This window comes from Entelurus aequoreus, linkage group LG02 (genome assembly GCF_033978785.1).
Source record: "Entelurus aequoreus isolate RoL-2023_Sb linkage group LG02, RoL_Eaeq_v1.1, whole genome shotgun sequence".
NCBI classification, from domain to species: Eukaryota; Metazoa; Chordata; class Actinopteri; order Syngnathiformes; family Syngnathidae; genus Entelurus; species Entelurus aequoreus.
Window position 1 is genome coordinate 30,984,768 of NC_084732.1, and position 21,407 is coordinate 31,006,174.

A 21,407-nucleotide genomic window follows, 5' to 3' on the forward strand; every position below is an offset into this window, starting at 1 on the left:
TAGAGCCAGATGTGGCTCTTTTGATGACTGCATCTGGCTCTCAGATAAATCTTAGCTGACATTGCTTAACACGATAAGTCATTAATAAGTCCGCTGGTAATCAGTGTTAAAAATAACATTCAAATTATAACCATTCTCATACATTTTAATCCATCCATCTGTTTTCTATCGCACCTGTTCAAGAAGTCGAATTAATGGTAAGAAGTATTTTATTTATTATTGGTTAGCTTCAGAATAACAATGTTATTAAAAAGAATAAGAGACTTATTATATTCTAAAAATGTTGGTCTGACTTAAAAATGCACGCAATTAGTTGTTTTCAGTGTTAAAAAATATTATATGGCTCTCACGGAAATACATTTTAAAATATTTGGCTTTCATGGCTCTCTCAGCCAAAAAGGTTCCCGACCCCTGATTTAGTCACACCATAACTTTGACATGTTTAAATTAAGTTTACTTCCTGTGTGAAAGAAAGGAAGGTGTTGGCAAAAAATAATAAATCTCACTAACAAAACACAAAAAAACATGCACATTTAGACCAAATATACATACTTGTCTGAAAATGTGATTATAATTACGGATTGATTGAAAATGTTAACTTAATTGAACGCGTCATAATTGATCTCTAGATTAAAAAAAAAAAAGTAATAACTTATTGATATTAGCCATTCAACTTTAAAAAAGCTTCAATACAATACCCAATATTATAAATAAATAAATAAATGGGTTATACTTGTATAGCGCTTTTCTACCTTCAAGGTACTCAAAGCGCTTTGACAGTATTTCCACATTCATCCATTCACACACACATTCACACACTGATGGCGGGAGCTGCCATGCAAGGCGCTAACCAGCAGCCATCAGGAGCAAGGGTGAAGTGTCTTGCCCAAGGACACAACGGACGTGACTAGGATGGTAGAAGGTGGGGATTGAACCCCAGTAACCAGCAACCCTCCGATTGCTGGCACGGCCACTCTACCAACTTCGCCACGCCGTCCCAATATTCAACATTTATATTATTTTTAGAGCACATTACAAGTTTATTTTATATTATATTCATTATTAAAGGATACATGTGCAGTGTTCTAATCAATTCATTTTATTTTGGGGATCACAGTAACAAGCATTTGTATTACCGTACAACCCCTCAATAGACAATGATGCACATCGGAGTAGTCAGTGTACAACTATCAAGTCTACTTTCTTAGGTACGTTGGTCCTCTAATTAATTTTTAATTCATGTGTGCTAAATGTGACGTCCGTATGTGACTAATTAAAGGTTCAAAGCTAGTCATTATGTGCCTGTCCTAAGATTCCTTGGAGGATAATCCAGTGCTGCTACATGCTGTGTGCCACCAGGCATTTAAAGTAATAACAGGTGACTAATCTCCTTTTTGTATCCAAAGAAACGGGGTCTAAAGCAGGGTGGCTTTTCAGTCTTTTGTAGTTTTTTTAGCCACATATTTTGTTCAACAGTTTCCCTCTTGTATTTTCTGCTCTGCTTGGCTGTAGAATTGATTGTGCAGCAGCTTGTGATGAACACCATGGTGCTAAATGAACCAGCGCTAGTGATTGATTTACAACATGCATGCTGGGGTTGCTTTGATACCTCTGGACTCTAGCTAGCAAATACTTTATTCATCTTTGGTGCTAAAAGAAATGCATTTTTCTGCCTGCTGCTGGGCCTTGAACTTTCTTTTCAATGCTCAGTGTTACCAACTAACCACTAGGGGGCGGCACCTGATCTGGCCTTACTTCTTCAATGACAGTTGCAATGGCAATGTATTCATTATAAGGCTTCAAATAGTACCAAAACACACAAAACATGATTTTACAACGCCACGTAGCCCTTTGCAATATAATCTATCACCATTCAAAAAATACTTAAATCTATATTTGTTCACACTGGATTTGCATCTAATAAATAATTTTGTCCAGCTTTATGCCTCACTTAGTCTTTATGTGCTGACATTCTAGCACAGCAACTTGATATTTGTTGACATTTAGCGAGCACCTGTTACGACGGTGCTTACCTTAGCATTTCTGAAGAGAGCAAATCCTTGAAAGAAGAGCAACACCTCAAAAGTAGATCATAGTATATCACAAACCGCATCTACAGCCGCCCACACAATTTGCTCTTGTTATCTTCTCCCTTCAAAGGTCATCTCTGAAGATAATGCAGGTAATTGAAATGTGACCTGGGTGCATGTATAGAGGTGTCAGGTGACTGTCTCAACAAAAATGACATAGAAAAGATAGAACATTTCAACAAGGATGTACTTTTTTTTTTTCATTTGAACTTTTTGATTGTGGTGTTTATTACACAGCAAGTCATACTATGGCCACATTTGGAGTTAAAGTGCACTTTAATTTGTCAAACAGGTAGTTTTTTTTTTAGCTGCAAATAACACACTTTTTAGCTGCAAGTACCACACGTTTCTTGCACGAAAGACTGTAAGGAGTTGTGCAAAAATGATGATTTTAACAGTGGCAACAAAGCAACAACAAAAAAACGGAGACAACTATCAGCGGTGGATCACTCGGCTCGTGCGTCGATGAAGGACGCAGCAAGCTGCGAGAACTAATGTGAATTGAAGGATTGTGGACATTTGTGACATCACTGAAAGTACAAAGTTAGATAGGCCTACATGTGTCAAATTCAAGGCCTGGGGGGCAGATCTGGCCCGCCACATCATTTTATATAGCCCGCCAACTGTATTTAATATGGCCTGCCACATAATTTTAGTGGTCTGCAACGTCATTTAATGCGGTCTGCCACATCATTTAAAATGGCCAGCCATATTTTTAAATTGGCCTTCCACATAATGGCCTGCCACATGATTTTTACTGGTCTACAAAGTCATTTAAAATGGTCCCCAACATCATTTAATGTGGCCTGCCACATTATTTAATATGGTCTGCCATATCATCCAATATGGTCCGCTGCGTCATTCAATTCAGCCCGCTACAATATTTAAGTTGGCCTGCCACATTATTCAATGTGATCTTCCATATTATTCAGTGTTGTCCACCACATCATTCAATGTGGCCAGCCACAATATTTAATGTGATCTTCCAAGTCATTCAAAGTGGCCTGCCACATTATTTAATGTGATCTTCCAAGTCATTCAAAGTGGCCTTCCACATTATTTAATGTGATTTTCCAAGGTATTCAAAGTGGACTGCCACATTATTTAAAGGCCTACTGAAATGAATTTTTTTTATTTAAACGGGGATAGCAGATCTATTCTATGTGTCATACTTGATCATTTCGCGATATTGCCATATTTTTGCTGAAAGGATTTAGTATAGAACAACGACGATAAAGATTGCAACTTTTGGTATCTGATAAAAAAAAGGCTTGCCCCTACCGGAAGTAGCGTGACGTAGTCAGTTGAACATATACGCAAAGTTCCCTATTGTTTACAATGATGGCCGCATGAAGTGAGAGAGATTCGGACCGAGAAAGCGACAATTTCCCCATTAATTTGAGCGAGGATGAAAGATTTGTGGATGAGTAAAGTGCAAGTGAAGGACTAGTGGGGAGTTGAAGCTATTCAGATAGGGAAGATGCTGTGAGAGGCGGGGGTGACCTGATATTCAGCTGGGAATGACTACAACAGTAAATAAACACAAGACATATATATACTCTATTAGCCACAACACAACCAGGCTTATATTTAATATGCCACAAATTAATCCTGCATAAAAACACCTGCGTGTTTGTTATGCTAGCTCCTAGCTCCTCTGCTAGCTCCTAGCTCCATAGAACACGCCAATACAATTCAAACACCTGATCAACACACACAATCACTCAGCCCAAAAGACCGTTTACCTAACCCAAGGTTCATAAAGCTTATATATTTTTAAAAAGTTACGTACGTGACGCGCACATACGGTCAAGTTATCGAATGTTTAGCAGCCAAGGCTGCATACTCACGGTACCTGATATTCAGCTGGGAATGACTACAACAGTAAATAAACACAAGACATATATATACTCTATTAGCCACAACACAACCAGGCTTATATTTAATATGCCACAAATTAATCCTGCATAATAACACCTGCGTGTTTGTTATGCTAGCTCCTAGCTCCTCTGCTAGCTCCTAGCTCCATAGAACACGCCAATACAATTCAAACACCTGATCAACACACACAATCACTCAGCCCAAAAGACCGTTCACCTAACCCAAGGTTCATAAAGCTTATATATTTTTAAAAAGTTACGTACGTGACGCGCACATACGGTACGGTACGTGTTATGCTAGCTCCTAGCTCCTCTGCTAGCTCCTAGCTCCATAGAACACGCCAATACAATTCAAACACATGATCAACACACACAATCACTCAGCCCAAAAGACCGTTCACCTAACCCAAGGTTCATAAAGCTTATATATTTTAAAAAAGTTACGTACATACGCAAAAAAAAGCCAAAGCTGCATACTCACAGTAGCACGTCTGCGTCTTTGTCATCCAAATCAAAGTAATCCTGGTAAGAGTCTGTGTTGTCCCAGTTCTCTACAGGCGTCTGTGTATCCAAATCAAAAGTCCTCCTGGTTAGAGTCTCTGTTATCCGAGTTCTTCCATCTTGACTGCATCTTTCGGGAATGTAAACAAAGAAGCGCCGGCTGTGTACTGTTGTTGCTGACTACGTTCGAAAAATACGTCCATTTCGCACCGACAACTTTCTTCTTTGCTTGCTTGGCTTCCTTCTCCATAATGCAATGAACATGATTGAAACAGATTCACGAACACAGATGTCCAGAATACTGTGGAATTATGAAATGAAAACAGAGCTTTTTCGTATCGGCTTCAATGTGGAAGGCATACCCGTGTTCGTCGGGCTACGTCACACGCATACGTCATCCTCAGAGGCGTTTCGAACCGGAAGTTTAGCGGCAAATTTAAAATGTCACTTTATAAGTTAACCCGGCCGTATTGGCATGTGTTATAATGTTAAGATTTCATCATTGATATATAAACTATCAGACTGCGTGGTCGGTAGTAGTGGCTTTCAGTAGGCCTTTAATGTGATCTGCAATGTCATTCATGTGGCCTGCCACATTATTCAAAGTGGTTTTCCACATAATTTAAAGTGATCCGCCACATTATTCAATATGGCCTGCTACATTTTCAAAATGTGGCCTGGCACATTATTTAAAGTGGCCTGTGACGACATTCAATGTGGTCTTCCACATCATTCAATGTGACCCGACACGTTATTAAAGTGGACTGCCACATCATTCAATGTGGTCTTCCACTTCATTTGACGTGGTCCGCCATGTCATTTAATGTGGCCCGCCACATCATTTACTGTGACCCGCCACATCATTTACTGTGACCCGCCACGCCATATAATGTGGCCTTCTTAGGGCAGCCATAATTACGATGTGGCCCTTAATAAAAATAAGTTGGACACCCCTGGATTAGCCGCTGAACTCTGATGAAAAAGACGTGCCATTGCGACATTACTACGTGGTTTGAGGAAACAAAATATAAGGGGATAAGGTAAGGTAAGGTAAGATAAGGTAGGATAAAGTATTATTCTCGTTTAATGTGCACAATAAAACTGACGTATGACATGCAGTGACATAAATGTTGGCTTTTTGTCATGCAGCTCTTTATCTATCAGTGTGCAGGTGTACCTAATCCTCTGACCGGTGAACCTACATAATGTTTATGAAGTTTATTTTTAACCGTATTTACACCAAAGCATATCCAATACATATTATCTAGACCAGTCATTCTCAAACTGTGGTACGTGTACCCCTTGCGATACGCAGGATCCACCAAGTGGTACGTCAAATAATCATTTAATTAAAGTACAGTGTTTTAGTTTCCTATATTCAAACACAGTGTTACTGTTTAAACTGTGTGTAATATTACAGTTGCCACAAATATTAAATATACTTGTTACGTAAATAAAACCTCTGTCTTGTTTTTAATGAATACCTAGGCCTACTATGCTACTGTATTGTAATGTAGGTCATTATGGTTGTACTTGGAGAGCCAACTTTTTTCTGAGGTCGTCCTTGTTGAAAAAAGTTTGAGAACCACTGCTCTATTGTATTTCCCACACTGAATGATATCATGTTCAACTGACTCTACCTTATTGAAGCTGTCTCATAATCCTGTTGTGTGTTTGTTTATAAAGTGCAACATCTTGTTCTGTTAGGTGTGTCCTAAACTAATGTCTGATATGATTCCTTCTGTTTTTGTGCTCCTCCTTACAGTTCTTCCCGCCCCTACTGTGTTCTGCATTGCATATAAATGTCTTCCTGTTGTACTCCTGTCCCAATCTAATTATCACTCTTTCAAAAGATTTTCTTTATTTCATGATTTTGAAACAAAAAAATAGGCCTACTACGCTATTGTATTTTATGTTGGTTATTATGGTGGTACTTGGAGAGCCAGTTTTTTTCTGAGGTGGTGCTTGGTGAAAAAAAGTTTTAGAACCACTGATCTAGACCACAAGAATCATCACAGGTTCCTTTAAGTATTGATTGAAGTCTGCATGCTGCATCTAGTGGTACGCAAAAACTGATCATTTTAAAAAATATTCTAAAATTACATTTAAGACATATACTGTACAAATGTATCAACACCAATTTACTAACCAACTATGTTTACTTATTATATCATAATAAAATACAATATAATATTTTATATTGTAATTTGTATTATAAATTATTCATAATTATTTTGCATTTATTTGTATACATTACTTATATCAAATATATAAAATGTGTTAATAATATAATTTACTGTATTGGTGTTTTTTATATAATTCAAATATAAATTGATTATTTGCTGAAATATTACTGTTTAACTCACTTCATAGACCACAAGCCAATTGCCTGCAGCGAGTGCAAGCCACAAGCCGTGATAGTAGGCGGAGGTATAAACAAGGTTACTTGTATTTCCGAGGTGGTACTTGCTTTAAAAAGTTGAAGAAAACCTGATATACAGTATTCTCTACGATAATGGATACATGTATTGAGAAAGATCATGATTACTTGTGACTGTGATGATATGTAAATGTCAAATGTCAAATCAATTTCACTTAAATCAATGTTTGGTATTGTTGTGTGTCAATCCCAGGTAGTATATTCACTTTTACCAATTTCAATTTTTAATTTTGGCTATTTTCACTGTAATTTATAGATGAGACAAGTTATGATTAATACAGAATAAGTTTGAAGAATCTTTTTCCTTTTTAAATGGAAAAAAAGACCACAGGAAACGTGATATTGATGCTTTCAGATGTCTTTGTGTGCTGAGCGCCTGTCTATTACGCCCACGTGCTTCTGGCATTGGTATAAATGCGTTTGTGTGTGTATATGTATGCATGTGTACTTTTCACAAATAAAAGCAAGAGCTGTTTGCTGCATGTACAGTTTGTTTTGATAAATGTGCTTTTGGAGCGTTGACTTAATGCAATGTGTTATTGTGCAAAGCATGAATATAGAAGAGTCGAGTGCGATCATTTAAAAATGACAGATTTGTTACTCAGTTAAAACAAGTTTACAGCTGGTTATCGAGGTTGCAGAACCTAAAAACTTGTCATCTTCATCTTTGAAAAAATTCACATTGGCAATCTTGCACTGATATATAACATAGCATGACTGTTAAAGACATCACATAATTTCATTATAGCTTTGGAGTGCGTGTGTGTGTGTGTGTGTGTGTGAGTGTGTGTGTGTGTGTGTGTGCGCAGCTATTTTCTAGTGAAGATTAACTGGAGGAGACTGATGGGTTGAATACAAACAGAGGGTTTAAAAAGAAGTGGGAGAAAGCCTGTGCAGACGGATTTACTATTAGATTTGAGCTCATCACAGGACTACAGTACCAGGAACAGATGATTAAAAACAATTGGAACCTTTTATTCATGCATCGTTAATTACTGGAAGACTTGCTTGCAACAGCGCTGACTAGATTAATGTAGAACATATGAATTAGTTAGGTATTCTAAGCCTGCTTTTTTTCCCCCCAGATATTCTCAAAGGACAGCACTGAAGAAATGAAACCTGGATATGCTTTAGAGTAGTCAGTGTGCGACTTGTACAGCAGTATAGATATATTAGCAGAGCCGCAGAACACACAGCGTTTTACGTGAAGAAGCGCATGGAAAATATCCATTAATGAATGACAGGATGCTTCATATGAAATTTGACAAATGTATTCCCAGACCCTTCCTGTTCTGTCCCTGATAGGGATAAGCAAAATTCCCATTGGCACCTGTGGCGCACATGCAGCATTAGTCTTGTCTTGTAAGGCAATGTACTAGGTTTGAATCCTGATTAGAATTGATTTGGGAAGGTTTAAAAATATATGTTTTAATGATGTTAAAATATTTTTTTGCACTAAAATTATATTGAACAATTTATTTCCCATTCATTTGTTTTACTACAAAAAATGCATCAATTAAATTCAAGTTTGATTAAAAATGTATTTAAAAAAATCGGTTAATGTGAATTAAAAAATGTGATTTAAAAAAAAAAAATCTGGTTAGGGCCCCATATTAGCCTTATCCCGTTTCGCGTGAGTAAGCTCATGTAAAATGTCAGTTTTTTTTTTTATAACAGACCAATTTATATGACATTTTACCACAAACTTATTCCCAGACCCTTCATGCTCCATCACTGACCAAACATAATAGTACAAAATACACAAATATTTACAAAGACCCTCATGGTGGGCTTGTACGAAGAAAAACTGGGTTTGAATTTAGGCCAGTTGGGTGTCGGGAAAAATTGTACATTTATGTTTTGTTTTGTGAAATTTGCTGTTTTGCACAAAAAAAATTAATATAAAATTTATTTTAGTACACAACGTGCATCAAATGAAATCAAATTTGATTAAAAAAGGATACAAATCTTTGAAAATGAATAAACAAGTGTAATTTTTTTAATGTAATTGGTGGGAGCCTGGGAAGCCTAAAAATAATTCTGTTTAGGGCCCCAATTTTGTCATAACTCTTTTAGCGTGAATAAGCGCATGTAAAATGTCAATTCATAAACGACAGGGTGATTCATATTACTTTTTATTTTTTATTTTTACCACAGACGGATTTCTAGCTCCTTCCTGCTCTATCACTGATAAAAAAAAAATATAACGGCACCTTTCCCCAAATAATTACAAAGTCCTTACAGTTTTAATGCTGAACTTGTAAGAAAAATAAATGGGTTTGAATTTTGGCCGGCATATGTCAGGAACATTTATAAATGAATGTTGTCTTTAGTTAAATTTGTTATTTTGCACCAAAAAATGTAATATGGAATTTATTTTAGTATAACACATGTACACAATTTAATCACTGTACAAGCTGTACACTGACTGCTCTGATGTATCTCTTATAATAATAATAATAATAATAATCTCTTAAAATTAATAATCTCTTTTAATAATCTCTTCACATTAACATGAAACACAGCTTTCATTGCGGTAGGGATAGGTACCTTTCAAATTGCCACAGGTACCAGTTCCCGGTACCGGGGAATTTTTGTACTTTTGTGTGTTCATGTGTTAATAAACGATGATGATAACGCTGCTGTCCAGTTGTTATATCTTGTTTTCATATGTTTCTGAGTCTCATTTGCAAGTATGCATTAATTTCATGTGTCGTAGTCAGGAAGTAGTCTTTTCCATTACGTTGAATGCACCACACTGTAAAAAAAAAATCTGCACAATTTACGGTAAAATAACGGCAGACGTTTTTGCCAGGAATTCACCATAAAAAATACAGTCACAATGTAAAGGGTATGTTGATGATGAATCCGTTAATTTTGCAGTTGATAACTGTTTTTGCTTAAGGTAAATTACTATGGAAAAAACTAATATATTGTTAACCTGTTTCTAAAAAAAAAGCCATAAAATTTAAGGTAAAATACCGGTAGCTGTGGTTGCCAGGAATTTGCAGTAAAATAAATTAGGGCCAAGTTTAGTGTTCCCAATCAGCCTATCTCCAGGTGCATGTCTTTGAAGGTAGGAGGAAGACAGAGTACCTGGAGAGAACCCACGCAGTCAAAGGGAGAACATGCAAACACAGAAAGACCCCTAGCCCGGGAATCCAACCCAAGACCTCCTCACTGTAAGTCACAAGCGTTAATCACTTCTCCACCGTGCTGCCCTTTCACCAATACCAGTATCTGCAAAATGCCTTGTGTTTCCGAGACATGTGAGGATTTTAACTTAAAAGTATTTGTACAACCTTTCACTGGACAACTCACAACATGTTCCTTCAAGTGATCTATTAAAAATTAGCTTTAAATGCTCTGTATCTGTTAAATAGATGCTTGCAACCAGTTCCAACACTGTTAAACACACAGCATGGTTCATTTCGATGCAGTTTGCAATGAAGCACACAGACATAATCCCTCAATGTTTGAAAGCACTTGTCACAAAAACACAAGAAAACATGTTGTTAGCCAAAAGTTAACTAGGCTAATGCTTCAACACAAACTCAAAACAATTAAGGTATGCTGTAAATTTAAACGTGCAATCTGCAAAATATTTAATTTAAAAATAATAATAATACTGTAAATTTTACAGTATTTTAATGCATGTGACATTACAGTAATTGCAAATGCATTGTACAATGTTTCATTATTTTCAGAGTAAAGTCATGTGTTTTCTATGTATTATAACCATAGTCAGTTAGAGTTTCTTGGTTTGCAGTAATCCACTGCATTTAATACTGTGATAAACTATTTGTGATTTTACAGTGTTTTATTGTTGCTATTTAACAACTGCTTGCTTTTTTTTTACAGTGCACACCTAGTACACACCAGCTGGTGGTTTGTTACATGCATCTTAGTTGTATTTTTCATTACCAAATTTGGAGGTGTTAAAATCGCCATGTAAAATTGCTACTGCTAACCAGTAGCATGTGTATGGCATATCCAATGTAGATTAGCATAATGGGGGCATATTTAGAAAAGGGGATCTCTACTTTCGTGCATTTTCTATCAGGCATGTTTGCTTTGTTGGCATGGACAATTGCAACTTTACCTATGAATATGCCTGTTTGCCCGTCAAATGTTTGAGCCGGGGCCAAGTCTTCAACCAGACGTGACGTCACATGCAGCCAAAGTATCGAACTATGGTACCATTTGATTTTACTTGAATCAGCCTTTAGTAATCAAAGTACTGAATTCGGTATCCATCCCTATACATTCATGATATATTATTATCAAGGCAAATGAGCAGCCTGCAAGACACAGGTGAAGGTGTCGCTTTCATCGCTGAGCTAAGTTGCAGTTAAAGGTTCCTGTTCTATGGTTATCATCATGCTTCTTCTCTATTGTAGTTGTTCTGTTCTGTGTCATAATCCAAAACTTGTGCATCCATTGTGCTTTCATATTGAAGTCCATAAGGCTTCAGGATGATAAGGTTAGAAAAATGTGCATCAAGCATTAATGTGTAAACATGAGCATTGATTCTCAAACTATTGGGGATGGGTCGCTTTCTCATTGGAATCGATACACTACCAATTCCTTGTACTGGGGAATTGATACTCAGCGATATCAATTTTCTTTTGTATGTGTGCAAGTGTGTTAATAATGTTAACTGTTAATTTTTTTATATATTTTTTTCAAATTAACATTTAGATGTGCTGTCCAGTTGTTATATTTTGTTTACTTACACTTTTGTGTCTCACTTAAAAATATTACATATTAGACTTTGCATGTAGATGCAATGCCAAGCTGATGGCAGTGGTGTATGATGTACTACTGTAACCAAGAAGTAGTCTTTGCCATTATGTTGAATGTGCCTGTCTTTTCTTTTGCTGCGCCCTACGAAGTGTTTAAAGGCCTACTGAAACCCACTACTACCGACCACTCAGTCTGATAGTTTATATATCAATGATGAAATCTTAACATTGCAACACATGCCAATACGGCCGGGTTAACTTATAAAGTGACATTTAAAATTTCCCGGGAAATATCCGGCTGAAACATCGCGGTATGATGACGTATGCGCGTGACGAAGTCAGTTTAACGGAAGTTATGGTACCCCGTAGAATCCTATACAAAAAGCTCTGTTTTCATTTCATAATTCCACAGTATTCTGGACATCTTTTGCAATTTGTTTAATTAACAATGAAGGCTGCAAAGAAGACAGTTGTAGGTGGGATCGGTGTATTAGCAGCGGACTACAGCAACACAACCAGGAGGACTTTGTTGGAGAGCAGACGCGCTAGCCGGCGACCTCACCTTGACTTCCTACGTCTCCGGGCCGCCAAACGCATCGGGTGAAGTCCTTCGTCCTTCCGCTGATCGCTGGAACGCAGGTGAGCACGGGTGTTGATGAGCAGATGAGGGCTGGCTGGCGTAGGTGGAGAGCTAATGTTTTTAGCATAGCTCTGTGCGGTCCGGTTGCTAAGTTGCTAAGTTAGCTTCAATGGCGTCGTTAGCACAGCATTGTTAACCTTCGCCAGCCTGGAAAGCATTAACCGTGTATTTACATGTCCACGGTTTAATAGTATTGTTGATTTTCTATCTATCCTTCCAGTCAGAGGTTTATTTTTTTTGTTTCTATATGCAGTTAAAGCACGATGCTATCACGTTAGCTCGTAGCTAAAGCATTTCGCCGATGTATTGTCGTGGAGATAAAAGGCACTGAATGTCCATTTCGCGTTCTCGACTCTCATTTTCAAGAGGATATAGTATCCGAGGTGGTTTAAAATACAAATCTGTGATCCACAATAGAAAAAGGAGAAAGTGTGGAATCCAATGAGTCAGCTTGTACCTAAGTTACGGTCAGAGCGAAATAAAATATGTATTTCACTGCATTCCAGTCCGTCACTCTAACGTTCCTCGTCCACAAATCTTTCATCCTCGCTCAAATTAATGGGGTAATCGTCCGAATCGCTCTAGCTGCGTTGAAAACAATAGGAAAATATGAGGGAGTGAACAACTGACAACGTCACGCTACTTCCGGTAGGGGCAAGGTTTTTTTATATCAGAGACCAAAAGTTGCGAACTTTATCGACGTTGTTCTATACTAAATCCTTTCAGCAAAAATATGGCAATATCGCAAAATGATCAAGTATGACACATAGAATGGATCTGCTATTCCCGTTTAAATAAAAAAAATTCATTTCAGTAGGCCTTTAAACTGTAAATATTGTACTTAGTACACACCAGCTGTTTGATTGTAACATGCTTCTTAGTTGTAGTTTTCATTGCCAAATTTGGAGGTGTTGAAATCGCCATGTAAAATCAATGATGCTAATTGGTAGCATGTTTACGGGAGAACCTATGTAAATTAGCATTGAGCTAGCGTATTTTGAAAGGTGGAGCTTTACTGTACTTTTGAGCGCCTTCTTCTTGCATTGTTGACATGGAAAATTGTAACATTACCTACAGGCAGGCTGACTCCGCTCTGAATGCCTGACTGCTTGTTTCCCGGCCAAGTGCTTGAGCAGGTGCCGAGCTTGCAACCAGACAAAACGTCAGGCGCAACAAAGGTATTGAAATATGGCAACGTTTGATTTCACGTGAACTGGTACCTGGTAGTACTATAAAAGTACCAAATTCTGTACCTTCCCTAAGTCAGTGTTTCTCAATTATTTTCTGTTACGCCCTCCCTTTAAGAAGAAGAAAACATTTTGCGCCTCGTATCATTTGTCAATAAAATTGTTGCAAGTACCACTCTGCATAATATTGTATCCTTATTAACATTAACGAAAACGAAAAAAGATGAAAGATATAGCGCAACTTCCAAAAAATACTAATATTAATATTGTTTTAGTATTTAAAAGAAACAAAAAAAATGTAATTCTTCTTTAAACTATAAAACATTTTAGACCCACTTGAGCCATTCAATACTGAAAGCTACAATTAAAGGCCTACTGAAATGATTTTTTTTATTTAAATGGGGATAGCAGATCTATTCTATGTGTCATACTTGATCATTTCGCGATATTGCCATATTTTTGCTGAAAGGATTTAGTAGAGAACAACGACGATAAAGATCGCAACTTTTGGTATCTGACAAAAAAAAGCCTTGCCACTACCTGAAGTAGCGTGATGTAGTCAGTTGAACATTTCTGCAAAGTTCCCTATTGTTTACAGTGATGGCGGCCAGAAGTGAGAGCGATTCGGACCGAGAAAGCGACGATTTCCCCATTAATTTGAGCGAGGATGAAAGATTTGTGGATGAGGAAAGTGCAAGTGAAGGACTAGTGGGGAGTGGAAGCGATTCAGATAGGGAAGATGCTGTGAGAGGCGGGTGGGATCTGATATTCAGCTGTGAATGACTACAACAGTAAATAAACACAACACATATATATACTCTATTAGCCACAACACAACCAGGCTTATATTTAATATGCCACAAATTAATCCCGCATAACAAACACCTAGGTGTTTGTTATGCTAGCTCCTAGCTCCTAGCTCCCGTCCATATAACCCGCCAATACAATTCAAACACCTGCACAACACACACAATCACTCAGCCCAAAGGACCGTTCACCTAACCCAAGGTTCATAAAGCTTATATATTTACCCAAAGTTACGTACGTGACACGCACGTACGGGCAAGCGTTCAAATGTTTGGAAGCGCAGCTGTGTACTCACGGTAGCACGTCTGTGTATCCAAATCAAAGTAATCCTGGTAAGAGTCTGTGTTGTCCCAGTTCTCTACAGGCGTCTGTGTATCGAAGTCAAAGTCCTCCTGGTAAGAGTCTCTGTTGTCCGAGTTCTTCGATCTTGACTGCATCGTTCGGGAATGTAAACAATGAAACACCGGCTGTGTTGTGTTGCTGACTTCCCTTGCAAAATACTCCGCTTCGCACCGACAACTTTCTTCTTTGCTTGCTCAGCTTCTTTCTCCATAATGCAATGAACAAATTGCAACAGATTCACCAACACAGATGTCCAGAATACTGTGGAATAATGAGATGAAAGGAGAGCTATTTTGTATTGTTTTCAATGGGGTATCCATACTTCTGTTTCACTGGTTATGTCACGCGCATACGTCATCATCCAAAGGCGTTTTCAACCGGAAGTTTAGCGGGAAATTTAAAATTGCACTTTATAAGTTAACCCGGCCGTATTGGCATGTGTTGCAATGTTAAGATTTCATCATTGATATATAAACTATCAGACTGCGTGGTCGGTAGTAGTGGGTTTCAGTAGGCCTTTAAATAAACTCAATGAACAATAATGAATTCAAATTGATCTGCAACATTAACTCAGGAGCACGATAGGCTCACACTTTAACCTACAAAACAAAAATTAATAAAGCAATGTGTGCATCCATCCATCCATTTTCTACCGCTTATTCCCTTCAAGGTCGCGGGGGGCGCTGGAGCCTATCTCAGCTACAATCGGGCGGAAGGCGGGGTACACCCTGGATAAGTCGCCACCTCATCGCAGGGCCAACACAGATAGACAGAATTTTTTTAATACATCAAAATGAGGAAGTCAAGATTAATGACTACACTGAGCTTGTTTTGTAGTGCACAGCTTTTTGGGGCAGGTTCTGAAGCATGTTACTGATAAAGCATGTTACCTGGGGGTCGAACGCAGCCCCCCTGGCATCGCACTGTGGCCCGTTAGGTGGCCCCTCCCCCACTATTTAAGACATGTTCATAGACATGGCTTTTTTCAAATAAAATGAAATTACATGAGGAAAAATAAATAAATGAATGAATCTGTTGCTTTCTGAAATTGAATTCAAATATTTTTTTTCCGGCACCACATATTCAAAGCTAAACAGTTAGGTCAACCAAAAAAGGTGGTTCCTGCCAAGCAAAAACAGCAGTTGTTGGTGTAAAACGATTTTGAGAACCATATAATCTCAGTGATTCTCAAACTGTGGTACGTGTACCACTAGTGGTATGCGGGCTCTATATGGTGGTAGACCACAGAAACTTTTTTTTTATTTTTTGTATTCAAACACAGTGTTGCTATTTAAACTGTGTGTAATGTTACAGTGGCCAAACAATATTAAATACAACTGTTAAATAAAACCTCTGCCTTGTTTTTAATGAATACTTAGGCCATCTACGCTACTGTATTTGTATGTTTGTCATATTGTGGTACTCAGAGAGCCAAGGTGGTACTTTGTGAAAAAAGTTTGGGGAACCACTGATCTAGATCAGTGGTTCTCAAATGGGGGTACGCGTACCCCTGGAGGTACTTGAAGGTATGCCAAGGGGTACGTGAGATTTTTTTTTTATATTCTAAAAATAGCAACAATTCAAAAATCCTTTATAAATATAAATAAAAACCTATCATTTTTTCCAAATAGTTCAAGAAAGACCACTACAAATGAGCAATATTTTGCACTGTTATACAATTAATAAACCAGAAACTGATGACATAGTGCTGTATTTTACTTCTTTATCTCTTTTTTTGTCTATCTGTGTTGGCCCTGCGATGAGGTGGCGACTTGTCCAGGGTGTACCCCGCCTTCCGCCCGATTGTAGCTGAGATAGGCTCCAGCGCCCCCCGCGACCCCAAAGGGAATAAGCGGTAGAAAATGGATGGACGGACGGATCTCTTTTTTTCAACCAAAAATGCTTTGCTCTGATTAGGGGGTACTTGAATTTAAAAAAAATCACAGGGGGTATATCACTGAAAAAAGGTTGAGAACCACTGATCTAGATAATGAGGAAAATAAATCACAATAAATTATAATCTGTACAAACAAATTTTTAAAGGTGCAATATACACATCACATCTTTCATATAATCGACAGCATTACCGTTTTTCTTCATTTTGTTCCCTCTTCATAACATGGTCACTACTGCCTAGTTTCTCTTGTTATATTCTTATTTTTACTGTTATATTTTTTTATTCTTGTTACTTTTTTTTTTTTTTTCTTATTTTTATATTTTCTATTTTATTTCCATTATTTACTTTTTAAATTGTATCTCAAATCTGTACACTGCTGCTGGAATTTTAATTTTCCTGAGGTAAAGTACGTACTATCTATAAAAAAAATCTAAATCTAAATTTAAAATGTACATTTCTGGGGGGTTGGAATTAAATCAAAATGTTGTAAAAGATAATTATTATTATGGTATTATTATGATTATTACCTAAAATACATTTTCAAAATAACGACGCCCCCCCCCCCAAAAAAAACTTTTCAAAATTAGTGCAGCAGCAACCAGCACATTGTGCGTGCGTGTGCGTGCGTGCGTGAATGTGTGTGTGTGTGTGTGTGTGTGTGTGTGTGTGCTGACATCACAGCTGGAAGTGCCTTGTCACGCGGGGTTAGTAAAAGTTGGGATCGGAGCTCCACACACAGAGCGAGAGAGACAGACAAGCGGGGCCGAAGAAGAGGCACCCAAACTGGGATAGACATTTCCGGACCATTCGCTTGCTTTCCGAAGAACATTTAACTCGCTCCCGACATAAGGCGGTTCTTTTTTGCCTGGTTTACGCGGCGAGGGTGACTTTGTCTACATGTCCATTTAACTTTTGGAAGAATATTTTGGATTTGGTCACAAACTCAAGCGGGTCACTTTGGGTCCCGAATGAAGCAAAGTTCGGAATTGGCGGCGTGACGCTCGGTAAATGTTGCGACATTTTCCCAGAGAGTAGCCCGCCTGCTTCGGTGGTCGAGCGGCGGAGCAGCAGCGTCAGTAGTAGGAGGAGGAGGAGGAGGTTTGAAGAGGGAAAAAGAGCCGAGCTGTCAAAGCAGATGACGACGGCAAACTGCCCCGGTAATGAGGAGCTGGACTTCCGACTCATCTTCGGGGAGGACGGCCAGCAGCAGCCGTTAGGCCCCGTAGGTCAGTGTGCTTGACCGCTTTCCATACTCTTCCACTTCTACCTCACCCAATTTGAAGCCCTGACTGTAACTTCTTACTTGTTAAGAGAGCGGTGGTGTTTGCATTTGACTTTTCTATGGCTGCCTGCCAGAGAACAACAGCAGCTGACATTAGCCTGACATGCTAACTGCTCATCAGCTCTTATTAATTGGCTTGGTTGCTATAGTTACTATCCTTCTTTAATCTCCCTCTTCTCTATTTTGAAATAAGTGTAGTCAGGTATAAATATAATATATGTGTTATATACTGTTTCTTAAATATTTACATTATATAATGCTAATTGTCAGTTATTCACACGCCGTACTAGTTACTCTTCTCTACACTTTCACAAATAAGTTCATTACAATGAATAAAAATGTCTTGTATTAGTTCTTTGTTTGGATTTCAAGACAATTTCGCCATTGAGTAATTTGTTCCGTATCTAAACCTACACTGCATATTATCTAAGAAATATTTTTCAGCAAATACTGAAAAATATTGAAATTCAATGATTTGGTGCGTTTGCAAACAGCTACAAGTATGCACAAAGCAAACTATAACATGCTACCAAAGAATGTACAACCATTCTTCTTAACAGAAGAGCAGAAATATAAACTTAGAGAAAAATGTAATTTAAAAAATGTGTGTGCACGTATAAAATTTTAAATTAGCATATCAGTATTTGGAATTAAATTATGGAAGGGATTAGAAGTCAGACAATGTATTAATATGGTCCAGTTTAATAAACTGTTCAAACTAAAATTGTTTACAAAGTGCAATGAAGAAGAATTTTGATAAAAATGTCACACTTTATTATTGAAAATGAGATATTATTCATCTCATGTGTGAATCGTATTTAGAATTCATTGAACTGAAGCCAGCAGGCACAAGACATTAGAATACTACCATTATGTCGTGATAATGTCTGTTAATGATGCATTCTAGCTGTATCCCCGCATATTTGACAAGAGAACTAATGCGTCCTCACCACCTTCTAAGCTAGCGGCTAATGTCCATCCACAGTGCAGAGCCACTTCTAAATCAGTAAGGCTCACCTTTATGACAACAAATAAACTACGCCTTCACAAATAAGTTCATAACAATAAATACAAATGTCTTGCATTAGTTCTTTGTTTGGATTTCAAGACAATTTCGCCATTGAGTAATTTGTTCCATATCTAAAGCTACTCAAATTCTTTATTAACTGTATAGGTATAGGCAGTGTTGGATTAAGATTCATAACTGTCATTCAGCAAATACTTAAAAATATTGAAAAAATATTGAAATTCAATGATTTGGTAGTACAAGTATGCACGAAGCAAACTATAACCTGCTTCCAAAGAATGTACCAAATTCTTCTTAACAGAAGAGCAGAAATATAACCTTAGAGAAAAATGTAATTTAAAAAATGTGTGTGCAAGTATAAAACTTAAAATTAGCATTTCAGTATGTGGAATGAAATTATGGAAGGGATTAGAATTCAGACAATGTATTAATATGCTCCGGTTTAATAAACTGTTCAAACTAAAAGTGTTTACAAAGTGCAATGAAGAAGAATTTTGATAAAAATGTCACACTTTATTATTGAAAATGAGATATTATTCATCTCATATGTGAATCGTATTTAGAATTCATTGAACTGTTTCCCAGCAGGCACAAGACATTAGAATACTATCGTTATGTCGTGATAATGTATGTTAATGATGCATTCTAGCTGTATCCCCGCAAATTTGACAAGAGAACTAATGCGTCCTCACCACATTCTAAGCTAGCGGCTAATGTCCATCCACAGTGCAGAGCCACTTCTAAATCAGTAAGGGTCACCTCTATGACAACAAATAAACTGCGCCTTTACAAATAAGTTAATAACAATAAATAAAAATGTCTTGCATTAGTTCTTTGTTTGGATTTCAAAACAATTTCGCCATTGAGTAATTTGTTCCATATCTAAAGCTACTCAAATGCTTTATTAACTGTATAGGTATAGGCAGTGTTGGATTAAGATTCATAAATGTCGTTCAGCAAATACTTAAAAATATTGAAAAAATATTGAAATTCAATGATTTGGTAGTACAAGTATGCACGAAGCAAACTATAACCTGCTTCCAAAGAATGTACAACAATTCTTCTAACAGAAGAGCAGAAATATAACCTTAGAGAAAAATGTAATTTAAAAAATGTGTGTGCAAGTATAAAACTTAGAATAAGAATACGAGTATGTGGAATTAAATTATGGAAGGGATTAGAAGTCAGACAATGTACTAATATGATCCAGTTTAATAAACTGTTCAAACTAAAAGTGTTTTCAAAGTGCAATGAAGAAGAATTTTGATAAAAATGTCACACTTTATTATTGAAAATGAGATATTATTCATCTCATGTTTGAATCGTATTTAGAATTCATTGAACTGAAGCCAGCAGGCACAAGACATTAAAATACTACCGTTATGTCGTGATAATGTATGTTAATGATGCATTCTAGCTGTATCCCCGCAAATTTGACAAGAGAACTAATGCGTCCTCACCACATTCTAAGCTAGCGGCTAATGTCCATCCACAGTGCAGAGCCACTTCTAAATCAGTAAGGCTCACCTCTATGACAACAAATAAACTACGCCTTCACAAATAAGTCCATAACAATAAATACAAATGTCTTGCATTAGTTCTTTGTTTGGATTTCAAGACAATTTCGCCATTGAGTAATTTGTTCCATATCTAAAGCTACTCAAATGCTTTATTAACTGTATAGGTATAGGCAGTGTTAGATTAAGATTCATAACTGTCGTTCAGCAAATACTTAAAAATATTGAAAAAATATTGAAATTCAATGATTTGGTAGTACAAGTATGCACGAAGCAAACTATAACCTGCTTCCAAAGAATGTACCACAATTCTTCTTAACAGAAGAGCAGAAATATAACCTTAGAGAAAAATGTAATTTAAAAAATGTGTGTGCACGCATAAAACTTAAAATTAGCATATCAGTATGTGGAATGAAATTATGGAAGGGATTAGAATTCAGACAATGTATTAATATGCTCCAGTTTAATAAACTGTTCAAACTAAAAGTGTTTACAAAGTGTAATGAAGAAGAATTTTGATAAAAATGTCACACTTTAAATTGAAAATGAGATATTAATCATCTCATGTGTGAATCGTATTTAGAATTCATTGAACTGTTTCCCAGCAGGCACAAGACATTAGAATACTATCTTTATGTCGTGATAATGTATGTTAATGATGCATTCTAGCTGTATCCCCGCAAATTTGACAAGAGAACTAATGCGTCCTCACCACATTCTAAGCTAGCAGCTAATGTCCATCCACAGTGCAGAGCCACTTCTAAATCAATAAGGGTCACCTCTATGACAACAAATAAACTACGCCTTCACAAATAAGTTCATAACAATGAATAAAAATGTCTTGCATTAGTTCTTTGTTTGGATTTCAAGACAAATTCGCCATTGAGTAATTTGTTCCATATCTAAACCTACTCAAATTCTTTATTAACTGTATAGGTATAGGCAGTGTTGGATTAAGATTCATAACTGTTGTTCAGCAAATACTTAAAAATATTGAAAAAATATTGAAATTAAATGATTTGGTAGTACAAGCATGCACGAAGCAAACTATA

At 37.1% G+C, this 21,407-nt stretch overlaps 1 protein-coding gene across 1 annotated transcript in view; it reads left to right on the forward strand.

Annotated features, from left to right (window-relative positions):
* Positions 1-17,243: 17,243 nt before the first annotated feature.
* The window catches only part of nfatc3a (nuclear factor of activated T cells 3a), a 144,087-nt gene continuing 139,923 nt past the window's right edge, over positions 17,244-21,407 (forward strand). Inside the window, exon 1 of the mRNA XM_062025085.1 lies at positions 17,244-17,755. Within this exon, the coding sequence (XP_061881069.1) occupies positions 17,665-17,755 (91 nt within the window). The 5' untranslated portion in view covers positions 17,244-17,664. The remainder of the gene's footprint in view (positions 17,756-21,407) is intronic.